Source organism: Coregonus lavaretus (genome assembly GCF_964263955.1).
Source record: "Coregonus lavaretus genome assembly, chromosome: 24".
NCBI lineage: Eukaryota > Metazoa > Chordata > Actinopteri > Salmoniformes > Salmonidae > Coregonus > Coregonus lavaretus.
This window is the reverse complement of record NC_140011.1, coordinates 44,244,045-44,257,492: the sequence shown is the minus strand read 5'-3', so window position 1 is coordinate 44,257,492 and position 13,448 is coordinate 44,244,045. Positions and strand designations below refer to the sequence as shown.

Below are 13,448 nucleotides of genomic sequence, written 5' to 3'. Positions count from 1 at the left end.
TATTACCTTTCATATTTCTTTTGATCCTGACAAACTCTAAAAAGAAAGTCACACTGATTATGCTCCCAAACCATCTAAATGGGTCTAGCCCACCAACGTTTCGGCACACAGTGCCCTTTTTCAGGTTATGTAGATAAACAGTGGAATTAGTGCAGCCATTGAACACAGTGAGAGAGGTGTGTAATAGTAACTAAGGCAATGAGGGATGAACATAGAGGAACTGTTAAAAAAAAACTGATTTTACTGCATGTTAAGATGTTGAATACATGGGGCAATTAATTACATTGTCTTATGTCAACATGATTAGATATAATAGAATACATAATGTTAATATAAAATAAATATGAAAGGAGCAAAGCCCAGGTAAAACATTAAAGGAAAACCTAACCCTGGGATAGAGTTGTATTTTTCAGCGAGACAATAACCAGAGCGACTTACAGGAGCAATTAGGGTTAGGTGCCTTGCTCAAGGGCACATCGACAGATTTTTCACCTAGTCAGCTCGGGGATTAGAACCAGTGACCTTTCAGTTACTGGCACAACGCTCTTAACCACTAAGCTACCTGGTCGACTCTATGCCATAGACACACCATAATGGCTCTCCAAAAGTTGTTGAGTGCTCAAGGATTGTGGTGGCAGCATCATGTTATGGGTATGCTTGTCACTGATAAGGACCGGGGAGTTTGTTAGGATCAAAGCCCAGGTAAAAAGTTACAGGAAATACACGCTTCAGTCTTCTGAAAACCTAACCCTGGGATAGTTTGGTGCAAGGTTGGTAGAATCTTTTTCAAAATGATTCACAGCTGTAATGGCTGCCAAAGGTGCTCCTACCAAGTATTAACTCTGGGGTGTGAAGACATACGCAATCAATACATTCACATTTTTGTATTTCTTAGTAATTAGGAACATTTTCTATAATTTTGCTTTCACTTTGAAAATGTAGGTTGTGTAGATCGATAGGAAAAACATTAATGCAATCCCTTTAGATGTAATGTTAAGGCAGAAAAATGTGAAGACTGTGCCAGGGGTGTGAAGACTTTCACTAGCTTGTTTCTCACCCAGGACCTCATAATATGCAGACATGGCATGACTTTGTGACCATGCTGCCATCTAGGGTCTATAGCCTGGTACCTCACCCATCTAGGTTTCATAGCCTGGTAACTCACCCATCTAGGTTTCATAGCCTGGTAACTCACCCATCTAGGTTTCATAGCCTGGTAACTCACCCATCTAGGGTCTATAGCCTGGTACCTCACCCATCTAGGTTTCATAGCCTGGTACCTCACCCATCTAGGTTTCATAGCCTGGTACCTCACCCATCTAGGGTTCATAGCCTGGTACCTCACCCATCTAGGTTTCATAGCCTGGTACCTCACCCATCTAGGGTTCATAGCCTGGTACCTCACCCATCTAGGTTTCATAGCCTGGTACCTCACCGTAGACAGAAATACATCTACTTCTTAATTGACTGTAGAAGATCACAGTCAGTAATTCAGCCTGTCTACGTCGTTGTGTAATCGAGCACATAACAAGCATTAGCCTCTGATGTACTGAGCTGTGAAATGCGCTGTAAATAAAATGTGACTTGACACTGTGTGTGTGTGTGTGTTGAAGGGTCTCAGTATAAATATGTATGCATAGATCAAGCGGCATTAAAAAGGTCAATGCCAGGCGACGAGGGATCGCTCAGTAAACTCTATCCTCCTGATTCCTGCTTATAAGCAAACACTAAAGCAGGGAGCACCAGTGACTCGGTTAATAAAAAAGTGGTCAGATGACGCAGATGTTAAGCTACAGGACTGTTTTGCTAGCACAGACTGGAACATGTTCCGGGATTCTTCAGATAGCATTGAGGAGTACACCACATCAGTCACTGGCTTCATTAATAAGTGCATCGATGATGTCGTCCCCACAGTGACCGTATGTACATACCCCAACCAGAAGCCATGGATTACAGGAAACATCCGCACTGAGCTAAAGGGTAGAGCTGCCGCTTTCAAGGAGCGGGACTCTAACCCGGACGCTTATAAGAAATCCCGCTATTCCCTCCAACGAACCATCAAACAGGCAAAGAGTCAATACAGGACTAAGATTGAACCGTACTACACCGACTCTGACGCTCGTCGGATGTGGCAGGGCTTGAAAACGATTACAGACTACAAAGGGAAGCACAGCCGCGAGCTGCCCAGTGACACAAGCCTACCAGACGAGCTAAACCACTTCTATGCTCACTTCGAGGCAAGCAACACTGAAGCATGCATGAGAGCACCAGCTGTTCCGGATGACTATGTGATCACGCTCTCCGTAGCCGATGTGAGTAAGACTTTTAAGCAGGTCAACATTCACAAGGCCGCAGGGCCAGACGGATTACCAGTACTCCGAGCATGTGCTGACCAACTGGCAAGTGTCTTCACTGACATTTTCAACATGTCCCTGACTGAGTCTGTAATACCAACATGTTTCAAGCAGACCACCATAGTCCCCGTGCCCAAGGACACTAAGATAACCTGCCTAAATGACTACTGACCCGTAGCACTGACGTCTGTAGCCATGAAGTGCTTTGAAAGGCTGGTCATGGCTCACATCAACACCATTATCCCAGAAACCCTAGACACACTCCAATTTGCATACCGCCCTAACAGATCCACAGATGATGCAATCTCTATTGCACTCCACACTGCCCTTTCCCACCTGGACAAGAGGAACACCTACGTGAGAATGCTATTCATTGACTACAGCTCAGCATTCAACACCATAGTGCCCTCTAAGCTCATCACTAAGCTAAGGACCCTGGGACTAAACACCTCCCTCTGCAACTGGATCCTGGACTTCCTGACGGGCCGCCCCCAGGTGGTAAGGGTAGGTAACAACACATCTGCCACACTGATCCTCAACACGGGGGCCCCTCAGGGGTGCGTGCTCAGTCCCCTCCTGTACTCCCTGTTCACCCATGACTGCATGGCCAGGCACGACTCCAACACCATCATTAAGTTTGCCGACGACACAACAGTGGTAGGCCTGATCACCGACAACGATGAGACAGCCTATAGGGAGGAGGTCAGAGACCTGGCCGTGTGGTGCCAGGATAACAACCTCTCCCTCAACGTGATCAAGTCAAAGGAGATGATTGTGGACTACAGGAAAAAAAAAAAGAGGACTGGGGGCACACACACACACGCAGGCAAGGACTGAGTCACTCGTCTCCCGAGTGGCGCAGTGGTCTAAGGCACTGCATCGCAGTGCTAACTGTGCCACTAGAGATCCTGGTTCGAATCCAGGCTCTGTCGCAGCCGGCCGCGACCGGGAGACTCATGGGCGGTGCACAATTGGCCCAGCGTCGTCCAGGGTAGGGGAGGGAATGGCCGGCAGGGATGTAGCTCAGTTGATAGAGCATGGCGTTTGCAACGCCAGGGTTGTGGGTTCGATTCCCACGGGGGGCCAGTATAAAAAAAATATATATATAGATATATGTATTCACTAACTGTAAGTCGCTCTGGATAAGAGCGTCTGCTAAATGACGTAAATGTAATGTAAATGTAAATGACTGGGGGCACACACACACAGGCAAGGACTGGGGGCACACACACACACACACAGGCAAGGACTGGGGGCACACACACACACACACACACACACACACACAGGCAAGGACTGGGGGCACACACACACACACACACGTTATAGTCTTCTGTCCTCGTGGGGACGTACAATTTATTTCCATTCAAAATCCTATTCTCCCTAACCCCTAAACCAAACACTAACACCTTCATCTAAACCCTAAGCTTAAAATAGACTTTGTCCTCACGGGGACGTGGGAAATGTCCCCACAAGGGAGAATTTTCTTTGTTTTACTATATCCTTTTGTGGACTTTTGGGAATTTTAGGGCCCCACAAGGATATAATAACCAACCCTCACACACCCACAGGTCATCTTTATGATGTCATAACGACACACTCATGATCTCAGGAGCGACTGTGACAACAGAACATCTCCATCATACAGACTAATACCACAGAGGGCAGGGAAGCTCCAAGATGGCTGCCTATGAGCCAGCCACTGGTGCCAGCAGTCACACAATAATTAGTCTCTTCCTGGAAACTGGTAACCAGGGTTGGTTTCCTGTAAGAGACATATCCATACAACAGCACTTAGGCCTACAGGAGGAGTTTGATTCTTAAAAAAAAAAAAAAAAAAAAAGTATCTTGAGAGAAAAGTTTAGCAAAATTTTAGCAACTGCAGCACTTTTTTTTTGGAAGTGCTGACAAAATAGGTCATATGATACGCCATGTATATGAATCCATAATGCACCATGTAGTCAAAGCTCTCACTTTAAACTGTCACAAGGGTACGGTCGTTTGTCCCTATATTCAATAGCTGAATGGGGCTCTCGCCCTTCGGAAGTCTTGTCACTACCAGCAGTAATGATATGCATTTTCTTTTCAGTCTTGCAGAGTAGACATTCTAACATTCTAACATTCCACAGGTTGTGACAGGCAGTTCTAGCCCTCCAAAAAGGTAAAGTGGTGTCAAAGTTTTCCCCTAAAGAACAGTCTGAGTAAGGCTAGCTGTCAGCCGGCTCACACACAGCTGAACGGAACGGAAAGAAACATCCATTTTATTTTATAGCAGACGGACTCATCTGACACATCATTAACCATAAAGGACATCCGTATGTGTGTCTTAAGAGAGAGAGAGGGTGTGTGTGTGTGTCTGTGTGAAATAAAGTGTGTGTGCGTGAGAGAGAGCCAGTAGAAGTGAATACATTTTCTCATTGTGATTATTCCTCAACATGCATCTTCTACTACTGATTGGATCATAGATAAGAGTATGGAGACTAACTAGAAAACTAACTAGACTAACTAGAAAACGAACTAGAAAACTAACTAGACTAACTAGAAAAACAATGATTCTTCACTCTAGTTTTTGTCTAAGTTCTCGGGAAAGTGGTTCAAATTTCAGTTGTTTCTAAAAGTTGAGAGAAACTAGTTGACAGGGTTACTAAAACAGCTGTATGTGGTTGACAGGGTTACTAAAACAGCTGTATCTGGTTGACAGGGTTACTAAAACAGCTGTATGTGGTTGACAGGGTTACTAAAACAGCTGCATCTGGTTGACAGGGTTACTAAAACAGCTGTATCTGGTTGACAGGGTTACTAAAACAGCTGCATCTGGTTGACAGGGTTACTAAAACAGCTGTATGTGGTTGACAGGGTTACTAAAACAGCTGTATGTGGTTGACAGGGTTACTAAAACAGCTGTGTCTAGTTGACAGGGTGACTAAAACAGCTGTATCTAGTTGACAGGGTTACTAAAACAGCTGTATCTTGTTGACAGGGTTACTAAAACAGCTGCGTCTAATTGACAGGGTGACTAAAACAGCTGTATCTGGTTGACAGGGTGACTAAAACAGCTGTATCTGGTTGACAGGGTGACTAAAACAGCTGTGTCTAGTTGACAGGGTGACTAAAACAGCTGTATCTAGTTGACAGGGTTACTAAAACAGCTGCGTCTAGTTGACAGGGTTACTAAAACAGCTGTATCTTGTTGACAGGGTTACTAAAACAGCTGCGTCTAATTGACAGGGTTACTAAAACAGCTGTATCTGGTTGACAGGGTTACTAAAACAGCTGTATCTGGTTGACAGGGTTACTAAAACAGCTGTATCTGGTTGACAGGGTGACTAAAACAGCTGTATCTGGTTGACAGGGTGACTAAAACAGCTGTATCTGGTTGACAGGGTTACTAAAACAGCTGTATCTGGTTGACAGGGTTACTAAAACAGCTGCGTCTAGTTGACAGGGTTACTAAAACAGCTGCGTCTAGTTGACAGGGTTACTAAAACAGCTGCGTCTAGTTGACAGGGTTACTAAAACAGCGTATGTGGTTGACAGGGTTACTAAAACAGCTGCGTCTAGTTGACAGGGTTACTAAAACAGCTGTGTCTAGTTGACAGGGTTACTAAAACAGCTGTATCTGGTTGACAGGGTTACTAAAACAGCTGCGTCTAGTTGACAGGGTTACTAAAACAGCTGTATCTGGTTGACAGGGTTACTAAAACAGCTGCGTCTAGTTGACAGGGTTACTAAAACAGCTGTGTCTAGTTGACAGGGTTACTAAAACAGCTGTATCTGGTTGACAGGGTTACTAAAACAGCTGCGTCTAGTTGACAGGGTTACTAAAACAGCTGTGTCTAGTTGACAGGGTTACTAAAACAGCTGTATCTGGTTGACAGGGTTACTAAAACAGCTGCGTCTAGTTGACAGGGTTACTAAAACAGCTGTATCTGGTTGACAGGGTTACTAAAACAGCTGTGTCTAGTTGACAGGGTTACTAAAACAGCTGCGTCTAGTTGACAGGGTTACTAAAACAGCTGCGTCTAGTTGACAGGGTTACTAAAACAGCTGCGTCTAGTTGACAGGGTTACTAAAACAGCTGCGTCTAGTTGACAGGGTTACTAAAACAGCTGCGTCTAGTTGACAGGGTTACTAAAACAGCTGCGTCTAGTTGACAGGGTTACTAAAACAGCTGTATCTCTGGACTATATCTGTTCTAATAGCAGATACATACACTAAGTTTGTGTCTGACTTGTTGGGAAAGTAGTCAAAATAGGTGATTTGTGTCGGGGGGGGGAACAGCTGGAGACAGATGGAAAAAGACACAGAGAGCCAGAGTTGTCTGTCCTTAGTGGATTTATGATTCATCATTTCAACACCATAAGAACGGTCTGATTACACCAGACAGACAGAGGGATGGGAGACATTCACTCTGAACCACATCAACAGGCTAGAATAAAGACCAGATCCACTATCCCGAGTGCCAGTCTGTGCTGTCATGCCAACTCCTTGTCACTCTGTCATGTTTGGCTTGACAATGGGCAATGGAGTTGGCAAGAGCACAAACAGGATCTGGGATCAGGCTACAGTTCTCCCTCTTGTGTTATACTGTGTGTTAAAATACAAATCAAGTAATACTGTCTTGGTCATCATTAGTAGAGAGATTGAAGTACTTGATTTATAAAATTATTTTTCTAAAATAATCAACTTTGTGTTAATCAGTCTGTATATTAAGTCACTGCTCTCTGTCAATCACACCAAATTAAGAAGTGAGTTGATTGCATCCTTCAGTTCTGCTCGGGTTCCCCGCCCGACTAGAAGCGCAGGCGTTGCATTTGCATCAACCAATGGTTGCGCGCCACATCAAATCGACTGTGCAGTCCCCCATTTCAGATTGCTATAACATATGATGTGGTCAGCTGATATGTTAAACGCATATCCTGCCGACGTGAGATCTGGCACGCGTCAGCAATCTAGGTCGGGCAGGAACTCAACCCATCTGTGCAAGTGTCCTCCGGCTCTGATGTCACCACCAGCGCTGACCAATCCTGGCTCTTTGGAACTCATTAAAGCTACTGGACGTGAACATTATGGACATCTAAAAGATATCTCTACTAGTCAACTCTTATCCCGAGTTACAACCGGTGTGAAAAGAGCATCTAAAGCAGTGGTTCTCAACTGGTGGGTCGCTACCCAAAAGGTTTTGAGTGGGTCGCAACCCAAAAGGGTTTGAGTGGGTCGCAACCCAAAAGGTTTTGAGTGGGTCGCAGGTGTCAGTGAAAAGAAAAGTAAATAATTATTGGGACTAATACCAGGTAGAACGTGTGGAAAATATTATCATTAACCAACATTTAAATCCCTTATTCCCGAAAATGACTTTTCTTTCAATCACAGTATTTTCAATATAGAGCGATTAGCAGCGCTAATTAGCAGATTGTGTGGTCTCAAACAAGTGAGCTTGCCAACATTCTTCATCAAGATTATGAGCAATATGGAATTAATGACAAATGAAAAAGGTGGGAATGTTGTTCCCTTGTCTAATATAATTGCTACATTTACTGTCAAAATAGTATTAAAAAGAGTTTTCCAAATTGCATTTTGGCAACAACAAAAAAGAAAAATCACAATGTGAATATTGGATCGCGACAGAGAAACTGCTTCAATTTGGGTCCCGAGGGAAAAAAAACAGTTGAGAAGCACTGATCTAAAAGGTTGTGGTGAGAGATGCGTACAAATATACAACCAAACTGTCTCCCTGCATCCATAGCAACGTAGTTTCGGTTAGGGTCTCTCTACACAGGGGGCAGGTGGACTTGTTGCTAGAAGGTGGTCTTCTCTACACAGGGGGCAGGTGGACTTGTTGCTAGAAGAAGGTCTCTCTACACAGGGGGCAGGTGGACTTGTTGCTAGAAGAAGGTCTCTCTACACAGGGGGCAGGTGGACTTGTTGCTAGAAGAAGGTCTCTACACAGGGGGCAGGTGGACTTGTTGCTAGAAGAAGGTCTCTCTACACAGGGGGCAGGTGGACTTGTTGCTAGAAGGTGGTCTTCTCTACACAGGGGGCAGGTGGACTTGTTGCTAGAAGAAGGTCTCTACACAGGGGGCAGGTGGACTTGTTGCTAGAAGAAGGTCTCTCTACACAGGGGGCAGGTGGACTTGTTGCTAGAAGGTGGTCTTCTCTACACAGGGGGCAGGTGGACTTGTTGCTAGAAGAAGGTCTCTCTACACAGGGGGCAGGTGGACTTGTTGCTAGAAGTAAACCACTTGTACTGGAGAGGAGGGGAGAGATAAGAGACAGCGTGAGTAACATGACAATGAGTGTGAGTTTGTGTGTGATAACCTACAGTCGTGGTCAAAAGTTTTGAGAATGACACAAGTATTGGTCTTCACAAAGTTTGCTGCTTCAGTGTTTTTAGATATTTTTGTCAGATGTTACTATGGTATACTGAAGTATAATTACAAGCATTCCATAAGTGTCAAAGGCTTTTATTGACAATTACATTAAGTTTATGCAAAGAGTCAATATTTGCAGTGTTGACCCTTCTTTTTCAAGACCTCTGCAATCCGCCCTGGCATGCTGTCAATTAACTTCTGGGCCACATCCTGACTGATGGCAGCCCATTCTTGCATAATCAATGCTTGGAGTTTGTCAGAATTTGTGGGTTTTTGTTTGTCCAGCCGCCTCTTGAGGATTGACCACAAGTTCTCAATGGGATTAAGGTCTGGGGAGTTTCCTGGCCATGGACCCAAAATGTCGATGTTTTGTTCCCCGAGCCACTTAGTTATCACTTTTGCCTTATGGCAAGGTGCTCCATCATGCTGGAAAAGGCATTGTTCGTCACCAAACTGTTCCTGGATGGTTGGGAGAAGTTGCTCTCGGAGGATGTGTTGGTCCCATTCTTTATTCATGGCTGTGTTCTTAGGCAAAATTGTGAGTGAGCCCACTCCCTTGGCTGAGAAGCAACCCCACACATGAATGGTCTCAGGATGCTTTACTGTTGGCATGACACATGACTGATGGTAGCGTTCACCTTGTCTTCTCCAGACAAGTTTTTTTCCGGATGGCCCAAACAATCAGAAAGGGGATTCATCAGAGAAAATGACTTTACCCCAGTCCTCAGCAGTCCAATCCCTGTACCTTTTGCAGAATATCAGTCTGTCCCTGATGTTTTTCCTGGAGAGAAGTGGCTTCCTCGCTGCCCTTCTTGACACCAGGCCATCCTCCAAATGTCTTTGCCTCACTGTGCGTGCAGATGCACTCACACCTGCCTGCTGCCATTCCTGAGCAAGCTCTGCACTGGTGGTGCCCCGATCTCACAGCTGAATCAACTTTAGGAGACGGTCCTGGCGCTTGCTGGACTTTCTTGGGCGCCCTGAAGCCTTCTTCACAACAATTGAACCTCTCTCCTTGAAGTTCTTGATGATCCGATAAATGGTTGATTTCGGTGCAATCTTACTAGCAGCAATATTCTTGCCTGTGAAGCCCTTTTTGTGCAAAGCAATGATGACGGCACGTGTTTCCTTGCAGGTAACCATGGTTAACAGAGGAAGAACAATGATTTCAAGCACCACCCTCCTTTTAAAGCTTCCAGTCTGTTATTCTAACTCAATCAGCATGACAGAGTGATCTCCAGCCTTGTCCTCGTCAACACTCTCACCTGTGTTAACGAGAGAATCACTGACATGATGTCAGCTGGTCCTTTTGTGGCAGGGCTGAAATGCAGTGGACATGTTTTTTGGGGGGGGATTAAGTTCATTGTCATGATAAAGAGGGACTTTGCAATTAATTGCAATTCATCTGATCACTCTTCATAACAATCTGGAGAATATGCAAATTGCCATCATAAAAACTGAGGCAGCAGACTTTGTAAAAAAATAATATTTGTGTCATTCTCAAAACTTTTGACCACGAGCGTATATGCCTCTGAGTGTGTTCTCTTGTATTGCAGTTTGTGCACATGAGTGCTTGTGTGTTGTGTTGTGGTGTGGTGTGGTGTGGCGTGGCGTGCGTTTGCATGCGTGCGTGCGCTGTCCTGTGTAAATATCCGCCACTCACCAGACAGGCAGAGTGGAACTTCTTCTTGCAGGTGCGGCAGGCCTTCTTGGGCAGAGAGTAGTTGGATCCGTGGATAACAGAGAAACAGATCATACAGTCCTCTACTCCTTCAAACCGCTTATCCACGTTGGTCTTCCACAGCGTCAGGCCCTCCATTATACTGCCGTTCTATTATTATTATTACAGAGAGAGAGAGAGAGAGTGAGAACATGATAGTTAGCGCAACACTTAAAGCACAAGTGTGAGGTATGTATCAGGCACCGCTCTAACAGGTCAGGTGAGGTATGTATCAGGCACCGCTCTAACAGGCCAGGTGATAGGTGAGGTATGTATCAGGCACCGCTCTAACAGGCCAGGTGATAGGTGAGGTATGTATCAAGCACCACTCTAACAGGCCAGGTGATAGGTGAGGTATGTATCAGGCACCACTCTAACAGGCCAGGTGATAGGTGAGGTATGTATCAGGCACCGCTCTAACAGGCCAGGTGATAGGTGAGGTATGTATCAGGCACCGCTCTAACAGGCCAGGTGATAGGTGAGGTATGTATCAAGCACCACTCTAACAGGCCAGGTGATAGGTGAGGTATGTATCAGGCACCACTAACAGGCCAGGTGATAGGTGAGGTATGTATCAGGCACCACTCTAACAGGCCAGGTGATAGGTGAGGTATGTATCAGGCACCACTCTAACAGGCCAGGTGATAGGTGAGGTATGTATCAGGCACCACTCTAACAGGCCAGGTGATAGGTGAGGTATGTATCAGGCACCACTCTAACAGGCCAGGTGATAGGTGAGGTATGTATCAGGCACCACTAACAGGCCAGGTGATAGGTGAGGTATATATCAGGCACCACTCTAACAGGCCAGGTGATAGGTGAGGTATGTATCAGGCACCACTCTAACAGGCCAGGTTATAGGTGAGGTATGTATCAGGCACCACTCTAACAGGCCAGGTGATAGGTGAGGTATGTATCAGGCACCACTAACAGGCCAGGTGATAGGTGAGGTATGTATCAGGCACCACTCTAACAGGCCAGGTGATAGGTGAGGTATATATCAGGCACCACTCTAACAGGCCAGGTGATAGGTGAGGTATGTATCAGGCACCACTCTAACAGGCCAGGTTATAGGTGAGGTATGTATCAGGCACCACTCTAACAGGCCAGGTGATAGGTGAGGTATGTATCAGGCACCACTAACAGGCCAGGTGATAGGTGAGGTATGTATCAGGCACCACTCTAACAGGCCAGGTGATAGGTGAGGTATGCATCAAACATATGTATATATTACATTTACATAAGTATTCAGACCCTTTGCTATGAGACTCGACATTGAGCTCAGGTGCATCCTGTTTCCATTGATCATCCTTGAGATGTTTCTACAACTTTGATTGGAGTCCACCTGTGGTAAATTACATTGATTGGACATGATTTGGAAAGGCACACACCTGTCTATATAAGGTCCCACAGTTGACAGTGCATGTCAGAGCAAAAAACAAGCCATGAGGTCGAAGGACTTGTCCGTCGAGCTCTGAGACTGGACTGTGTCGAGGCACAGATCTGGGGAAGGGTACCAAAAAATGTCTGCAACATTGAAGGACACAGTGGCCTCCATCATTCTTAAATGGAAGAAGTTTGGAAGCACCAAGACTCTTCCTAGAGCTGGCCGCATGGCCAAACTGAGCAATTGGGGGAGAAGGGCCTTGGTCAGGGAGGTGACCTGATGGTCACTCTGACAGAGCTCTAGAGTTCCTCTGTGGAGATGGGAGAACCTTCCAGAAGGACAACCATCTCTGCAGCACTCCATCAATCAGGCCTTTATGGTAGAGTGGCCAGAGGGAAGCCACTCCTCAGTAAAAGGCACATGACAGCCCGCTTGGAGTTTGCCAAAAGGCAAACTCTTGTTTCTCAGACTATGAGAAACAAGAGTCTGTGGTCTGATGAAATCCAAGATTGAACTCTTTGGCCTGAATGCCAATTGTCACGTCTGGAAGAAACCTGGCACCATCCCTACGGCAAAGCATGGTGGTGGTAGCATCATTGCTGTGGGGAAGTTTTTCAGCGGCAGGGACTGGGAGAAGAGTCAGGATCGAGGGAAAGATGAACGGAGCAAAGTACAGAGAGATCCTTGATGAAAACCTGCTCCAGAGCGCTTAGGACCTCAGACTGGGGTGAAGGTTCACCTTTCAACAGGACAACAACCCTAAGCACACAGCCAAGACAACACAGGAGTGGCTTCGGAACAAGTCTCTGAATGTCCTTGAGTGGCCCAGCCAGAGCTCGGACTTGAACCCGATCGAACATCTCTGGAGAGACATGAAAATAGCTGTGCAGGGACGCTCTCCATCCAACCTGACAGAGCTTGAGAGGATCTGCAGAGAAGAATGGGAGAAACTCCCCAAATACAGGTGTGCCAAGCTTGTAGCATCATACCCAAGATGACTCGAGGCTGTAATCGCTACCAAAGGTGCTTCAACAAAGTACAGAGTAAAAGGTCTGAATACTTCTGTAAATGTGATATCCGTTTTTAGTTTTTTATAATTTTGCAAAATCATATTGTTACCTGGTGAGTGTGTGTGTGTGTGTTACCTGGTGAGTGTGTGTTACCTGGTGAGTGTGTGTTACCTGGTGTGTGTTACCTGGTGTGTGTGTGTGTGTGTGTGTGTGTGTGTGTGTGTGTGTTACCTGGTGAGTGTGTGTTACCTGGTGAGTGTGTGTGTGTTACCTGGTGTGTGTGTTACCTGGTGAGTGTGTGTTACCTGGTGAGTGTGTGTGTGTGTTACCTGGTGAGTGTGTGTTACCTGGTGAGTGTGTGTGTGTGTTACCTGGTGAGTGAGTGTTACCTGGTGTGTGTGTGTGTTACCTGGTGAGTGTGTGTTACCTGGTGAGTGTGTGTTACCTGGTGAGTGTGTGTTACCTGGTGAGTGTGTGTTACCTGGTGAGTGTGTGTGTGTGTTACCTGGTGAGTGTGTGTTACCTGGTGAGTGTGTGTTACCTGGTGAGTGTGTGTTACCTGGTGAGTGAGTGTTACCTGGTGTGTGTGTGTGTTACCTGGTGAGT

General features: G+C 45.8%; 1 protein-coding gene across 1 annotated transcript in view; it reads right to left on the bottom strand.

The window, feature by feature from the left end:
• Window positions 1-6,671: 6,671 nt before the first annotated feature.
• LOC311099901 (E3 ubiquitin-protein ligase listerin-like) overlaps window positions 6,672-13,448 on the bottom strand; it is a 76,273-nt gene continuing 69,496 nt past the window's right edge. The window contains 2 exon segments of the mRNA XM_084140620.1: window positions 6,672-8,601; window positions 10,389-10,556. Coding sequence (XP_083996746.1) covers window positions 8,539-8,601; window positions 10,389-10,556 — 231 coding nt within the window. The 3' untranslated portion in view covers window positions 6,672-8,538.